General features: G+C 36.8%; 1 protein-coding gene across 1 annotated transcript; it reads left to right on the forward strand.

Moving 5' to 3' along the window:
- Nucleotides 1-1,913: 1,913 nt before the first annotated feature.
- mogat3a (monoacylglycerol O-acyltransferase 3a) lies at nucleotides 1,914-16,428 on the forward strand. The gene is made up of 8 exons (XM_007234118.4): nucleotides 1,914-2,154; nucleotides 3,935-4,032; nucleotides 4,312-4,490; nucleotides 5,802-6,006; nucleotides 12,421-12,595; nucleotides 12,777-12,976; nucleotides 13,924-14,003; nucleotides 15,532-16,428. Exons 2-8 carry the CDS (start codon nucleotides 3,939-3,941, stop codon nucleotides 15,604-15,606), a joined length of 1,008 nt encoding a protein of 335 aa, XP_007234180.1. The 5' UTR covers nucleotides 1,914-2,154; nucleotides 3,935-3,938; the 3' UTR covers nucleotides 15,607-16,428.
- Nucleotides 16,429-17,227: the final 799 nt, after the last annotated feature.

Genomic DNA, 17,227 nt, shown 5'->3' on the forward strand with positions numbered 1-17,227 from the left:
CTGTGTGTGTTGGTTCCTCTAAAGGTTTCTTCCTCCAGATTTATATTTTCTGGGAATATTTTCTGCCAGTGTAACCTTTGGCTTGCTTAATGGGCAGTTTTTACGTTAATTTAATATCTTAATATTGGATTTCTATAAATCTGCCTTTCTGCATCATTTGTTAAAAAGTGCTATGCAGATACATTTCATTTATTCAATGTAATAGAATCTGTTGCCCAACAAATTCATTTTTGAAAAAGGCACATCCAATCTAATGATTTGTTGCAGTTGTAAAAAAAGGTTTGTGCTTTTTAAAGCCAGAAAGTAAAGCCATGACAGTTATGCCATTATAAAGCCCTTCTGCAAATACACATTTATCCAGCTCATGTGTAAAACACTCCATTTGCTGCTGAAGCTGTGTAGATGGTTTTTTCAGGTCTACCAGCAGATGGCAGCACCATTCAACAAATACACTTAAAACACAATTATGTGTTGGAGAACCTCTAAAGGCTCCCTTACACAGAAAGTTATTATGCTAAATGGTTATGAATACACTGCCTGATCCCTGAGACCCTTTTTTACTTGCACATATTTTTTTATCATTAAATTAAGATTTTATTGCTATGGTGGTTGCCTTTTCTAACACTCTGAATTAACCCTGGGATTAATAAAGTAATGTAAAACAGCAGGTAGTTGTAAATCACTAATAACTAAAGCTGCTACTGTAAACAACTGGGAATGAAGCATATGTTTCAGCTTGTATTCACGCAAGTCACGCCCCCTCTACAGTGATTGGCTAGTAGGTTCTCGTCTAGGTTGAATACATAAAAACATTGTGTTGTTTTCGTGTACACAGGACAGAAACAAAAATGTTATTGGGGGCTGAACATAGCTAAAAGTCTTAATACACATACATGCTTCAAAAATGTACTAGTTTTTTTAAGTGGGCTTTGTTAGTTTAGTCTCTTTAAATTTGTGTATTTAAAACTGGACCATTCAAAATATAAAAATGTAATATATATGCATGTGTATATTTATTTCTGTCACTTACCAAAAGGCTAATATATGAATAATATATGTTCCCAAAATAATTGAATAATAAGATAATAAAGGTTTTGTCAAAGGTTTTTAAATGTTGTCAATCCCAAAACATCTGTTTAAATAGTGTTTACATTTTATCAAACAAAAATTTGCAAAATCCAATGGTGTTGCCTGTATATTATATTAAATTAAGAACTATATATGTGTGTGTGTGTGTGTGTGTGTGTGTGTGTGTGTGTGTGTGTGTGTGTGTGTGTGTGTGATGTGTCTTATTCTTCCATATAAAGTTAAGCTCTGATCAACTTGCGTGCTTACTTTCTTATCCATATATATAAAAACGTTGCTGCATAGGATAAACTAGAAATATCTTTTTCTTTTGTGATTTTCTCCTAATGTAAAATCTCTTAAATGCCATTTGTTTAATTGTTTGTTTTGTGAGTTTTTTATAAGGCCCCTTCTTGTTTATCCTTGGTATTAGTAATATGTGAAGATTCAGAACACCTTTTCAAAATTCACACAGACATATATATCTTTTTTTTTTTTTTGCAAATATATGCTCTAACGTTAAATGACAATATTTTGATTTGGAATTTGGGAGAAATGTTGTCCATAGTTTATAGAATAAAACAACAATGTTAATTTTACTCAAACATATACCTATAAATAGCAAAATCAGATAAACTGATTCAGACACTGAAGTGGTCTCTTAATTATTACCAGAGCTGTAAATAAATATGGTTCACACTCACTCACACACTTGTGCATTGTGCATTCTGCACGTGCAAATATAGCATGGCGTGCAGGCCCCCTGCTCAGCTGTGATTGGTGTGAAGGGCATGGCTGAGAGGGGCGGGTGAGTGAGGTCACAGGGTTTGGCAGGCTGTGGGCGGAGTGTGGTGGAGTCTGAAGCGAGTGTTTGTGGTCAGAAGTTTTCAGTTCGGCTGCGGACGGACAGACTGGCCCGCTGACCCAGCGCGCGGTACACTGCCTCTCCAACACCCTGCAGTACAGACTGAGAGCGGAGCGCGAGACCTTCCAAAACACAACACTGCGCGCGAGCGAGCGGAGGAGAGTGTTGGTGGGTGGGCGGGTTGAGTGTTTGTGATTTTGAAGAGTCTTTCAATGTGTGAGGAGGTAAGCTCTCTCTCTCTCTGTATCTGTACCTCTCCCTGTCTCTCTTTTTTCACTCTCGCTTCCTTTTTTCCTCTCTGTCTCTCTCTCTCTCTCTTTTCTTTTTTACTACGTGCCTCTTTTTTCCCTGTCTTGCTCTCTCTCTTCTACTCTTCTCTCTCGCCCTCTCTGTTTTCCTCTCTCTCCCTCTCTTCTTTTTCACTCTCTCCCTCTATTTTCTTCTCTCTCTCTCTCTCTGTCTCGTTGACGTATACAAATACAGCAGCATGTATCCAGAACTATCAGAGCAGCACCAACTCCAGTCTTCCTCCTAGAATCAGTGGTTTTAGCTGAGAGTTTGTCCAAATTACCGCACTGATAGTCTCCACTTATCTGTGATGACTTTACACTGAATGTTGAAACATTGCTGTGAGGAGCGTTTGATTGTATTCAGTTCACTTCATAAACGTGAGAGCATCAGTGAGGTCTCTGCCACTGCAGATCATGCTCAAGGTATTTGGTGGAGCAGTGATGCAGGTCCTGATACTTCTGTACACGTGCAATTATCATAGGTGTATAAAGTACTAGAGTAATTTATCAAAAAGTGACTTGAGTAGAAGTTGAAGTGTTCTTTGAGCTCCACATTTACAAGGAAGCACTAAGGTATTCAACATTTTTGTACTTTAATATTGCAAATACAGCTCTGTAAAACAATAAGAGACCACTTAAGTTTCTGAATCAGTTTATCTGATTTTGCTGTTTATATGTAAAAATGAATGTTGATGTTTTATTCTATAAACTACGAACAACATTTCTCCCAAATTCCAAATAAAAATATTGTCATTTAGAGCATTTATTTGAAGAACAAAAAAAAGAAAAATGGGTGAATAACAAAAAAGATGCAGAGCTTTCAGACCTCAAATAATGCAAAAAAAAAGTTCATATACATAAAGTTTTAAAAGTTCAGAAATCAATATTTGGTGGAATAACCCTGGTTTTTATCACAGTTTTCGTGCGTCTTGGCATGTTCTCCTTCACCAGTCTTACACACTGTCTTTGGATAACTTTATGTCACTCCTGTTTGATGGCTTGTGATCATCCATCTTCCTCTTGATTATATTCCAGATGTTTCAATTAGGTAAATTCAAAGAAGAATAATTTTTAAGTGGTCTCTTAATTTTTTCCAGAGCTGTAGTTTATTGTAAAATGTTCTACTCAAGTACTGAAAGTAAAAGTGCAGAGTTGTGTTGTTTATTTATTACAGAAAGCAGTGAAACGTTGGCAGAGATAAAGGCAGAACGGGAGTAGCGTGGTCCTCTTAAAAGTCAGCTTTATTGCTTAATTTGCGCAGTGATAATGATGAGGAGCTTCATTAAACCCTGTGACAGTGCAAAGCATCTACCGCTCTTGCTTTAGTGATAATGTGGGTTTGGAACAATTAATTTTTATAAATGTAACAAGGTACGATGCAGCACGCAAAAATTGTATTTGAGTAAGAGTATTAAACTCATCGTGAATAAATAGTGAAGTTGTATGTGGATGTGGAGCTGTAGAAATAATACTCCAGTAGTTACAAATACAACGGTTTACTACTTAAGTACAGTAGTAAAGTAGTTCTGCTTCCTTACTATACATCTCTGGGAATTATATGATGTGAACAATATATACATATACTGTATAAATAAATAATTACATTACTTTAGGAATCAATAAATAGTCTGTTTCTCTATCTAATTATCTATGTATCTATGTATCTATCATTTATGTATATATGTATGTGTGTGTGTGTGTGTGTACTACGCAGTAGGATGAAGGTAGAGTTTGCTCCTCTGAATGTTCCTCTGCGGCGGCGACTGCAGACGGCTGCTGTGGTCCAGTGGGTCTTCTCCTTCCTCGCCCTCGGTAAGTAAGACATGCAAAACACACACACGCACAAGTTTAATGATGATATTGATGAAGACCATCACTATCATGGTACACTGAGAGTGTGTGTGTGTGTGTCCTTTAGTTAAAGAGCAAAGGTCCATCTTTCAGTTCATCTGGCACAATTCCAACAAAAAAAAAAACACAGACCACTTTAATTTTTCTGCTGTTTGTTAGATTTTAGGTTTACTGTCTTTATTTAAAACTTGACAATTTCATGTTTGCATTGTATCTCTCTTTCTCTCTCTCTCTCTGTAGCTCAGTGCTGTCTGGCTGCATTTGTGCTGCTGTGCCTCAGTGATTGGTGGATTGTGGCAGTGCTGTATGCAGGTTGGCTGTATCTAGACAGGGACACGCCGACATCTGGAGGTCGGCGGTCACACTGGGTCAGAAACTGGACCGTATGGAGATACTTCAGAGACTATTTCCCCATTTCTGTAAGAGACTGCAACTCTGTGTGTGTGTGCTACTAGTCTGGACTAGATTTCTGTGTAATCATCTGTGGAGGGAGGGAGGGGGGGTCACAAGGTCATGGAGTCAAAGGTTAAACTCAGTACTGTATAGAAATTGTGGAATAATATGAACATTACACAGGGTTATAAGGCATCCTCTGTATTTTCTATGGTGTTTACAGTCTGTTGCACTGAGTGTGTGTAAAAGAGGATTATACATTTTTATAGAGAACTCTCTACACTTCCTTCAGTGTAGCACAGTCTGTCAGAATTGGCATGTTGATTATATGAACATTACAGAGAATTATAAAACATCATTGAACATTTTGGTACCAATTTGCAATAATACTTTATTGGTATCTGTGTTGATACTGGCACTCCTTCACAGTATCAGATCTGTAGTTTTCAAATGTGCAGTTAAGTCGAACAGTTAGTGCTGTTCCTGTAAGATTATTATATGCCTTTACCAAAATAAAACCTATAAAAAATAAAATGCTATAAATATTAGTATTTATGTGCACTTATAACGTAGTTGGTAGAGTTGGAATCAGTACTTTGTACTCTTTCAGCTACTTGAAAATCTGGCATCAGTGTAGAAAGGGAAAAAAGGTATCAGTGCATCTCTAACAATGGCCCGCAGGCACACAGAATTCATGGTGAGAGAATTTTGTCAAAACGACTTGCGATTAGAAGGGAATTGTGTTTTTCTTAACACTACAAGTTCTGACCTGGTCTGACCTACTTATTACCTCAAAGCTCGAATATTTGAGCTCAATTCAGCTGACTTCTCTGACTACATGCTAAAAGTGCATTATTGGATTTGCCTACTTGCAGAGCAGTATGGTGATCAATAGATAAGTATCTGTTACTGACAAATAATGATAGCTATTTGGTGCATTTGTTTACATGCAAATGCCGGACTAGGTCAGTGTTCTTCTTTTTTAATCTGTTTGTTTTTAATGTCCAGACTTGGTACGCGTTACATGCTGTGCTATAACAGGTTGAGTGAGTTTCATGATACAGAATTGTTTGTATTACATGAAGACAATTTGCATTTTTTTTTTCATATTTCAGGTACCCTGGCACTGCAATATAAATGCTTCACCACAATAAAACATTTTTTTTGCGTTTTGAGGGCACAATATTGTTTTATTTTAAATAACAGTCATGTCTTTTTTATTACTTGAAGAAGGATAGCACCTTAATAACCAAAGGCTCCATCCCACTCTTGTTACTTAAAGAGACAATGGGGTTCATATTAACATTATAACTGTGTTGTACTTTTTCTCTCTCCAGCTGGTGAAGACAGTGGATCTGGATCCAAGTAATAACTACCTCTTTGGTTTCCACCCTCATGGCGTTTTGGTCGCTGGTGGGTTTGGCAACTTCTGTACGGAAGCTTCAGGATTTTCCAAACTTTTCCCCGGACTCACGCCCTACCTGCTGATGCTGCCCTTCTGGTTCAGAGTGCCTTTCTTCAGGGAATACATCATGTGTGGAGGTAAGAGAGAGAGCTTTTGTATTCACTGTGTTTTAGGGGTGGGTGTATTATTTCCAATCCATCTCCAATTATCACTCACTTTATATAGAATTTGTTGCAAAAAATTGTGTGGAATGGCTTTCACACCTGGGCTGCTGTAGAGGCAAACAGAGTTGTGAGGGCAACTTGTATTTAGTTACAGACAAGTAAGTCTGTAACTAAATAATGTATTTAGTTACAGACTACTACCTTTTCAAATTGTATTGCATAAATGCAGATTATATGCAATAATCTGATTTCGAATGAGAAAATACAAATATGAAAGAAGTGATTCTTATCTTACTTTTATCTCATTGCAGAACCCAATTCATTTAATGTTTTGCCTGAACTTCAATAATTTGTTAATATACTTCAATTCCTACATTGTATTGCTAAAACACTTTCAAAAAATAGGATAGGTCAATCTAGTGAGTAATGAGGTAAAAAATAATAACAAATGCAAAGATTGGAAGCCTTAGGTACTGGACTTGCCTGTCTGTTGTCCTAATTGGTAAATTGAAGTTGTCCCAAAGTTATAACAGTGGGGGAAAAAGGCGAGGAACGATTGGATGGTTCTGAGAAGTTAATAAATAAAATGAAGTTGACCAGACAAAACTTAAAATATCTTAGGTTCATACTGTCTGTAGTGAAATATAATATAATGTAATGTAATAGAGTTGTGTAGCTGTGCTCCCACCGGGTGTAAAATGTCAAGGGATACACAGTTTTCGAGGCTGCAGATTTATGTGTTTCAGAGTGGTTAAGTGGAGGACTGGGAGCACCCTTTCAGCTGTCATTTGTTGCGTAAAGTGACATTGTGAAAGTTTACTGTGTAGAAATGTTTGAACCTGACCCAACTAGGCAGCACGGTGACACACACAACCACACACACACTCCGAGTGCACCAACCTCTCTCTGAAAGTCAAACAGTCAGTAGAGAGTCACCGTCCTCTTTTTTTAATGGCTAGTTGTACTACTAGCTAGTTGTAATACTCAGTGTAAAGCTATGACTGTTAGAACATGACCTTTAGGTCAGAGCAGTAATGTCAAATAATACCAAAACATGTTTAAATAAATAAGGAAAAACATCTGTAACTATAATTCTGACTTTTGCTAGCCCACTTATATGGGATTATACTAGTATGTTAACACTACGCTAGCAATGTGCTTGTTTTAGATTAAACAGAAACATGTAGAGCTTGATTTGAAGCTTGTGACGGACATTAGCGTTTATTTGAGTCTGTCTTTTGCACTGAAACAGCCTAGCTTTCAGTAAAGTGTTCTGCACACGGCTGCCCCCAGTGTTTTTCATTTATTACACCTTACTGATCACACCACCGCCCAATCCCCATTACACCCCTTGGCCCTTCCACTTAGCCCTACCCCTCTGTTTTGCATTGTAGGGATTTTTGGCCCTTCAAACTGAGATTTTTCAGATGCATACTCAAAATATGAGAATCACTGGCAATATGGCAGCACAACAAACTGAAAAAACCCACAAATTTGAGTATTTTCCCTGTTTATGATAACCACTACCTATAGTGCTTGGCGATTTTTCAAGATTAACTCTGTTAATTCGAATTACAGTTTTAATGCGATTTTCAAAATGAAATAAGCACGATTTTACATGCAGACATTTTATCTTTTTAATCTAAATTATCAGAAAACGCTCATAATTTCTAAAGTGTTTATCCGTCTTACCTTGGTTTCTGGTGCCTCCCACAGACTAACGCATGCATATTTTCCATATTTTCCGAGGACTGAGCTCGTACCGAAAAAGTTCCAGCACTTTCGACACAAACACCTGGTGGAATAAAGCATATATTGAGCAAGAAATACATCCTACCGTTACTAAAAACTGTAGCGTCATCGCTTTCCAATGAGGATCCATGATTATTGTTCGACACAATAATATTCTCTCCTTCAAAGTTTCTTCTGTGACTCGTTTAGTGACTTATTTCTCAATTTTCAGTCACAAACCCAATTTCTGAAGTATAATCCAGTGTCTGTCAGTGTTAAGACATGAGGTCAGCGTGTGATGGGCATGGGTTTGTATAAATAATCAATTAGAATTGAAAATCGGATATTTTGTGAAAAAATCGAAGATTTTTTTTTTATGTCATAAACGCCCAGAACTAACTACCTATATCACCATAGTTTAATGTGTAGTTCCAGTGTTTTTTTTATCCGCTTTCTTCATAACAAGCTTAAAGAATCGCTAGTAGTTCATCTCAGTAGCTAGCTACCTAGCTAACTTCCCTGTTCTTCATTAAATGGTACATCAAAGAGCAGAGACTAAAAAATAAAATAAAATAAAAGCTAATAAAAGCTTATTTCAACTCACCATCACAGAGGAATTAAGGGATGGACTATAAAAAAATAACTGAAACACAACCTGACACCTTTTCGAAGACATATAATAAAGCCCTAAAGTTAACTTGTTAACCAGCAGCCAGTTTGCTGAACTTTAGCGCTCCACTGCTATAACACTATATCTGTATCGTTCTTAAAGGGTTGTCCCAATTCTTACATGGGAGGATTTTATTTGTAAACAAGGGGTTAGGGTACAAAAGAGAAATGTAATTGCGCCTACCATTCACACTCATGGCTTTATAGAGAACCTCTACAGGGACTATGATATTTGTTCTGGTGACACAATTACGTACAATCAGGTCACACACGGTGAACATTTGAGTGGGTGGACAATTAAGGGAGTGGACAAGTAAAGGAGTGGACTGATGAGTTAGTGGACATAAATCATAAATCACAGTTCACACACAGATTAGTTTCTTCTGACCAGCGTTCTTCTGCAGCATTCTGACAGACACACCCAGTATCAGAGTCATTATAAAGATAACTGAGTTAAACACTTTAGATTGACAAATACACAAGTTGAGTAATCCATGATTAATGTACAGATTCTAGGCTATTACAAGACATACTATTATAATATACATAGCTACCATTTTAAGGACCTAATCAGGCATTAGCTAGCTAGCTAACTAGCTGAGACAACCTGTGCACAGTTCTGAATGGAAAGCTTCGCTTTCTCAGCTGGAATCCCTACTAGACGGTTAGCTTTGTGTAGCTTAGCTACCCAGCTAACAAATTAGTGCCAGTTATACCAGAATAAAACAAAAAATTCAGCTTTCACCAAGACAACAGCTTTTAATCCCAATATGCCCTCAGGGTTGTGTTCTTTGCAGTGTGCTGTGCTAAGCCTGTAAATAAGCCCCAAGTAGTAAATGCTGTAGCTACCCCTTATAATAAACAGCAAAAGTGCTTTTTGTGATTTATCTACTGGTAGCATGTATGTTAACTTATTAGCTGGGTAGCTAAGCTAAGAAAATATCCACACAACAAGTAATTTTATAAAATATAAGGTGGTTTGCTATTTATAAGTTTTACTATATTTTTTTCTAGTGATAAAATAGGTGTTAATTATTCAACTAATAATTGAATTGTGTTGCCTTGTCATTAAGCTCAGAATATATAATACATTAGAGAAAAACAAAATAATCACAAAAACAATAAAAACTGTGGGTCTGATCATGCACATATCGATTTACAGAACTTGTCAGAACACCCAAGCTAAGCTAAATTAATCTACACTAATATGTGTTTGTTGCTGCATAAATCTGATGCTTTTTGACTAGTCAGAATGACCATTAACGATATCTACAAACAAGATATGTATTAACACTGAATGTATCGACTGTGTCAAGCTACTGATCTTTTTCTTCTAATGTTAGATGGACATTTTAGCCATCTTTCACCTCTGACCAATGGCTAGGCCAGAAATTAGGTCCCAAATATGTTGGGCCTAAAAAAATCATATTATTGAAATTGTAGAATATAAACATTCATCAGCCATTACACTAAAACCATGGCCATCTAAATTATCTTTAATAAATTTGATTATATGGTTTTAATGGCAGCAAGTGAATGGTCACTTTCATAAGTTGATTATTTGGAGCATGGAAAATGGCCAAGCTCTTTGAGAAGAACATCTAAATCCAAATAATCAGCCAGATCTTGTGGGGCATTTGTTTGTTTTGTGGGGGCCAGTATCTAACAAACCTGCTCCAAGGATGGACATATATTGAACTGGCAACTGGGTTATGGATGCTCAAGACTTAATGATGCTCATGGAGGCCCCAACTCACAGCTTAAAGAATTTGCTGCTAATGTCTTGATGTCAGATGCCAAAGGACACATTCAGAATTCATGCCTCAATGTGTAGCAATTGACATATTTCACCTATTTTTTATGAAGGGTGATTTTGGGAAATTCTAAATCATCATGTAAAGTGTGAGGTAGGGGTGGGCGATATGGCCCTAAAATAATGTCACGATATTTCATGGTATTTTTGCAATAACGATACTCTCGACAATATGACAAAACACTGAATTAAAAAAAATATTTTAAGAATACACTACTGCAGCAAAATGAAAATTCATTTTTATTATTGCATACGATGTGATATGGCACACTCCTAACAGAGATAAAAAAGAAGACTTTTATCAGATTTGTAACAGAAGTCAATGATCCAGAATGTCATGATACTAATAATGTACTCCAAATATCTCCATATATCCAGGATTAAAGTAAAATAAATTATACTGGACAGATATAAGCTGTGTCTAGTAGATATATAATAGGAAATGAGAACAGTGTGAATTTTTCTTTTGCAAAAACAGCCAAAAAGTAGTACCCTGATGTGATAATTAGGGGTGGGTGATATGGCACGATATTTCAGAGTATAATATCCTTCACGATATTCAGAAATGTTGGCGATATCCCCCTAGTGTGAGGGACCGATTCATGCTGTTCCTTTTAAGTTGCAAGAGCTAATCAAATGTATCTCTCAAAAATAAGGGTTCTTATCCTTATTAATTGTTTTTGTAGGCCTAATTTGCCGTTTTGGATATCATGGTAACCTGAGCTCGCAGGTTTATCAGCCAAAATATGTTCCATTCCTGTCAGAATGTTTGGTATATATGAGAATACAAGTCAGGCTCAGTCCTGACAGAATTCTGTCTGATCTAAATCACTGGAATGCAGACAGGAAGAACAGGCTGATCTGGATGTCGCTAATGTAAAACTGTGCAGAACACATTCATATACTCTTACACTCTTAACTGACGGCACAGTACACCAGTTTAAACTTGCCTCTGACAGAACAGTGATTGCCTCATGTCGCACTGCAGTGGCCCAGACTCTCGACCTGACCACGTTGAGTCAGAGTTCACAAGGAACGGACAGCGTCTGCAAGGATTTCTACACGCGTCAGTTCTATAACGGTGTTGAGTAATGAGAGAATTCCACAGAGAGCTGAACACAAACCTCTTCAACACACATCTTACTGTGACCTAGCTATGTCTCACAATCACACACACATATCAAGAGAACTCAGTGAACTCAGTATGTGGAAAGATAACTTATAAAAAACATAGTAGTGGAATTTCCAGAATTAAAGTCTAATCCTTATATCCAGAATGAAGTTTAATAGTATTAATAACATAAATATCAGAAGTGAAGTTCTAATAACATTAACATGTAGAAGGTTATTATAGCCATAATATGTCAAATAATGTTTTAGCAGCATTAACATCCAGAGAGAAGTTCAAACAAAGTGATTCCATTAACACTTTTATATTTTCTGTAGTAAATATAAACAGGATGGATAATCAAATATTAAGAAATGACAGCTGGTATCAGCAGAACCTCCGCCAGTATATTTTTATTTTAACTGTGAGGTACGTCATGGAAATCTGTGTGGAACCTGCCCACCGTAATTCCCCATTCCCATTTCCGAGTTGTCAGGTGTAGACAATAGCACTTGAACAGTGTGCTGTAGCCATGGTAACGGGCAAGCTGGCTGTTTTTCTGCTGTACAGGTAATCACTAAGCTTCAGTATACTTGCTAAGGTAGCTAGGTAATTAGCAAGGTAATTTACCACCAACACTAGCGTAGTAGAGATGGGCATTTTCGCATACACTGAAACGTGTATATTCACTGATCAGCTACAGACTAAGACTTGTCGTTGCTTGCCACTTTTTTCAACCTGACAACCCACGTGGGCTTTGCATCTGGGAAGAAACAGATAAGACAAAACATTTTAGTTCCAGTGCTTGGAAATTGGACTGCTGCAGTCAATTAACACTCGTATTTATTACTGATTATTCTGAATAAACAAAGTTCTTATCATTGTTACATTCAGAAGAACACTTATAGCACTAATATCCAGAATGCAGTTCTAATAACATTAATATTCTGAATTAAGCACTAAAAGTTCTAATAATGTTAATATTTAGAATGGAGTTCCAATAGGAAGCTGTGGTTGATGGAGTGTGTCCTATCTCTATTTGATCTCTCTGACCTCTGTTCTACAGGTTTGGTGTCGAGTGAGAAGGCGAGTGCAAGTTACTTGCTTAGTCGGCCGGAGGGCGGGTCCGCAGCTGTGGTGGCAGTGGGAGGGGCTCCAGAGTCTCTGGATGCGCGGCCTGGTGCTCTGACTCTACAGGTGCTGCAGAGGAAAGGCTTCATCAAACTCGCCCTCAAACACGGGTACGGGCCACATGACCACATGATTAAAAAACTGTTAGAGATTGATCTCTCCTAAAACCCTATAAAGATGTTCAGCGGTTACATTCTGGTGCTTTATTTTTGGGATAAAACAAAAAAATTGGTATAAATAGACATTTTGAGGTTGTGTGCATCAATGTGTGCATGTATGTGTGTGTTTTAGAGCTTGGCTGGTTCCTGTCTTCTCGTTTGGGGAGAATGAGCTGTTTGATCAGATGGAGAACCCTGTAGGCTCCACTCTCCGTGGGATTCAGGACCGCCTCCAGAGGGTTATGGGTGTGGCTCTGCCTCTCGTTCACGCCAGAGGAGTTTTCCAGTACAGCTTCGGCCTCTTACCCTACAGGAAACCCATACACACCATCGGTATGGCACACACACACACACTGCCCTCAAGGACACTCGTACAGGGCTCTTTTTTTTTTTGCGAAATAACAATTTATTGGATTTACAATAACTACAACAATCACACACCAATACATACATACATTCACTACTCACAAACATGTCAATATACAAAATCACAAAACTGGAAGAAAACAAAAAAACCCATCCTTTATCCCTCTTTTCAAATGTGATTCTTTACTAACCAAATAGCATTTGGCCAGTTACTAACAGTTTTTGATATAGCCCTAAGAAGCATGGCTGTAGACCGCTCCAGAATCAAAATGTCTAGAAAATACTGTAACCAAATGTTCCTCAACAGAATATTAGGCTCATAGTATTGCTTTAAAATAGCCTGTATAGTGGCTGTTGAGCCTGCCATCTCATACAGGGTTCTCAGTGAATGAAGATAAATGGAGCCACAAAGTGCATCAGTGCAGTAATTTTATTTCAGTCCTTTTCAACCAGGAACAGTGTTTTCAAACACACACTCTGGGAATATTGAGGGATTTGAAACTGGCTGGCTCCGCAAAGCCATTTTAATTCTGATGATTATTTTGTCCAGGTGTTGCTGCACAGTAGAACAGTGCATCACCACTTCAGAGTCTGATAAATCTTTCTGAATATTTAACAGTCAAGCAAAAGTTTGCTTTTTATTTCTATAATCTATCTCAGAGGTTTTCTTTGGCTTTCAGACCTCAACTTGGCCATCACAGTTTGACAGTAATTGACAGTATCTGGCATTTCAGGATGTCCATATTTTACTCTTTTTCTAGCCTTTAACCTTAAGAGCATCTTTCTTCTTTCATAGAAAAATGTGATGTGATGTTAGCATCACTGCTACTGAGTGCTGATTAACTGGTGAATATCATTGAGTTGTCAGCTCACTGTTGTCATGTTGTCAAACTTTTTCTTCTGTCTCCCTGTAGTTGGACGACCCATTCCAGTGGTTCAGAATCCTTCTCCCACTAAAGAGGATATTGATACGTTGCATAAACTCTACATAGAGGTCAGTCAAAATAATAGTGAAAATGCAAAAAAAAAATAAAGCAAAAGAAAGAAATTAGGAATGTCTTGATTTTATCCAGTGACTGGAGAATAATTCAATCTTTTTTAATCTTAATCCAGTTTCAAGTCTTTGTTTTAACCACAGATTTTAATTAGAGGTGTGCAACTTTTTTTTACAGTGGAACATAAAACATAACAAAATATCTAACTATATAAAACCATTGCGAACATGCTCTGTTTTATTGGTAGGAGAACTACACGCCTTTGTTTGTTTTAAACCAGCACTGAACAGCATGCACAGAACCAAGTACAGGCTAACGTTAATGCTAATACACACACGCTATAGAAACTCAAATCACAAGACACTCGCCTCTCTATAAACAGTTCTTTCACATCAGTAGTCGAGAGATAAACAACAGACAAATTGATTTCTACTCAGTTCAGAGTGTGTACCACTACACACACACACACACACATACACACACATACTCAATGACTTGACTGTGAGCTGAATACACAACAAAACAGGTGACTAAACAAAAAAATTGACTGAACAAAATAAATCATTAGTAAACTGTTATAAGAATTTGATTGGATTACCGTAGTGCATGGCAGTATGCCAGTTCATAGAGTACACTGGAAGGGAATTTAGAACCAGACGAGCCCAGAATCAGTCCTGAGTGCAAAGTCATTTATTTAGCACAAGTAATAAAACTGCCTAAAACTCTGGATATGAGGAAGTAACTATAGCCCTTTTAATATATTAATACTGTAGCTTGAGGGATAATATTAATGCACACTGAACTGAATTAATTTGTTAACTGGAGAACCAAGGGAATTGTGCCTAAATTTAAAACTGTAATGCTTCTAATGGATTCAATAATGATATATTGTCAATTGATACTAAACTTGTGTCTGATTGTGCAATAGAGCTTTAAAAAAAAAGAATTTAAAGTAATTTAGGTCCATTTATAGTGTTTATGGAACTATTTAAAAAGAAAGCCGTGTTAAAGTTCATGGTGTATTTCTTTATGAGGTCTATTTTTTATTCAGTCGATTATTTCGCTGTTTTTCTGCTAATGAAGTCTGATTTCTTCATATATTGTGTAATTTTGCGTGACAAAGTAAACCCAATAGTAATCAAAGCCTTAATTTAAAGCCTAAATGTTTGATATTATATGTACTCCTAACAGTATAGAACAGTAAACAACAAACCTATATAAAAGCCAAGTCATGCAAAAAAAGAGAAATAAATAAGATTTTTTTTAAATACAGTGATATATAGTGAAACCGTCAGAATCCTGAAAAATACTGTGATATACCACCCAGCATTAGATTAGTGGTAGTATCTGCTTAAATTTAGCATTAAAAGAGTCCGATTAGGTGTAAAATATCCTGATCAGGACATTCCTAAACTAGATTGCATCAAAGTTACAATGTTTTAACAAGATTTTATTCTCCAAAACATAAATTATAAGGAACGGTATGTGTTTGTGGTGTGTAACGTTATTTGTTTGTGTTTCCTGAAGGGTCTGACCAAGGTGTTTGAGGAGAATAAGGAGAAATACGGCATCGGGGATGATAAACACCTCAAATTTACCTGAGGACCGAACACTTTGTTACTGCACTTGATATGAAGACCTCAATATTTTTCCCTTTGTGTGTACGTGTGTGTGTCTGTGTGTGTGTACACCCAGGAACTATTTAAAAGATTCAGGTTCATTCAGGAACAGTTTGTTTGTTTAATGTCAGAAGCTGTTTTGCTCATGTACTGAATCATTAAGCTATTCTGAATAAGAACACATGAATCAAAAAGGAAATTGTGTGTAAGTGTAAGCGTGAGTGTTTGAGTATATGTGTGCTCCAGGCATATTGGATTATGGTACAAACCTGGTTGAACTCAGGTGGTTAAAAATAAATCTTGAAGCTTCTTCTCCTGTTCGGCTCTTCAGGTTTAGTCTGGCTTTAGCTCATCCTCAGAAATCCATCAGATTAAATTTAAACCTAATCTTTTCCACTGAGAACGGCCTAAAGTTCAGCATTTTACAAATCTTGTTCACCATTGTGTGTAATAGTGACCTCAGGGGATCAAGTTGCTGTTTATCATACAGTCATCTTCATAATTTTCATCATCCTTATCATCTCCCTCAGGACAGACTGAAATGTAAACATTTGTACAGCAAACTGGATCTGGAGGAAAGGGAAGTGAGGCCTGTTTTAATGGAGCTGAAGCTTTAGTGCTGTCAGATTCTAAAGGTGACGACGACGACGGATGCAGCTCAGTTTACTCAGTGATCTGATTACACCTGTTTTACAGCCGGTGAGCTTCACTGTTTTAACTGAACTGGATTTTTAACTGGTTAAACTGGGACCAGATTAAACTACAATGTCCAGAAAATAAAATGAAATCTAATAACTGTTTAGAATCGCTCTGTGTTTTTATTTGTTGACTGTGTTTTAAAACAGACATTAAAATGAAAATAACACAAGAGGGGGTCCATTTTGTTTAGTTTTCAAAGTACAGTTTGTTCTATGAAATTTGCATTAACTTTGCATATTTTTGAGTTGGAAGTAAAATAAAGACAACATTCATTTAAAAAAATATGAGTAAGATAATTAATAATTGATTGAAAACTGTTTAATTTGGAGTTTTTGTAAATTATGAAGCTTTGCAGTGCAACATGTCAGTGGGAGTAGTTATTGAAGGAGGTCACTAGGTGGCGACAGAGCTCAACCAATTCTCTCTAATTAATTGGTTCCAGTGACTTATATATTGCTAATATTCAGTCAAAGGACTATTAATTAAACCGGATTAATGCTACACGACGTTAAAAATACTTTTAACAGACTAAAGTTTGACTCCCTCTCACATCTAATCACATACTTTTTACTTACAGACTAATATTTTACAAAGACTGTGAATCACTATTTACAAGACTGCAACTAGATTATTTCTGGGATGATTTCCCATCATGCTTCTGGTGGAGTTCACAAACAATACGTAACATACAAATAATGAGTATATCAATACTGTGATTAATCAGAGACTCAACTTTTGTCCCCATCAACAGTTAGTTCTTGATATTTTTGAATAGAATACATTTTGTGTTCAGCTCTGCCTATAAGCTTCTTTTCCTCACATTTTGCTACAGCCCTGTATAGCAAAGAACCACAATTTCACTGATATACATTTGCTTTTATTTTAAATAGTATTAATGCAATAAA

The sequence above is a fragment of the Astyanax mexicanus genome, chromosome 13, assembly GCF_023375975.1.
Source record: "Astyanax mexicanus isolate ESR-SI-001 chromosome 13, AstMex3_surface, whole genome shotgun sequence".
NCBI lineage: Eukaryota > Metazoa > Chordata > Actinopteri > Characiformes > Acestrorhamphidae > Astyanax > Astyanax mexicanus.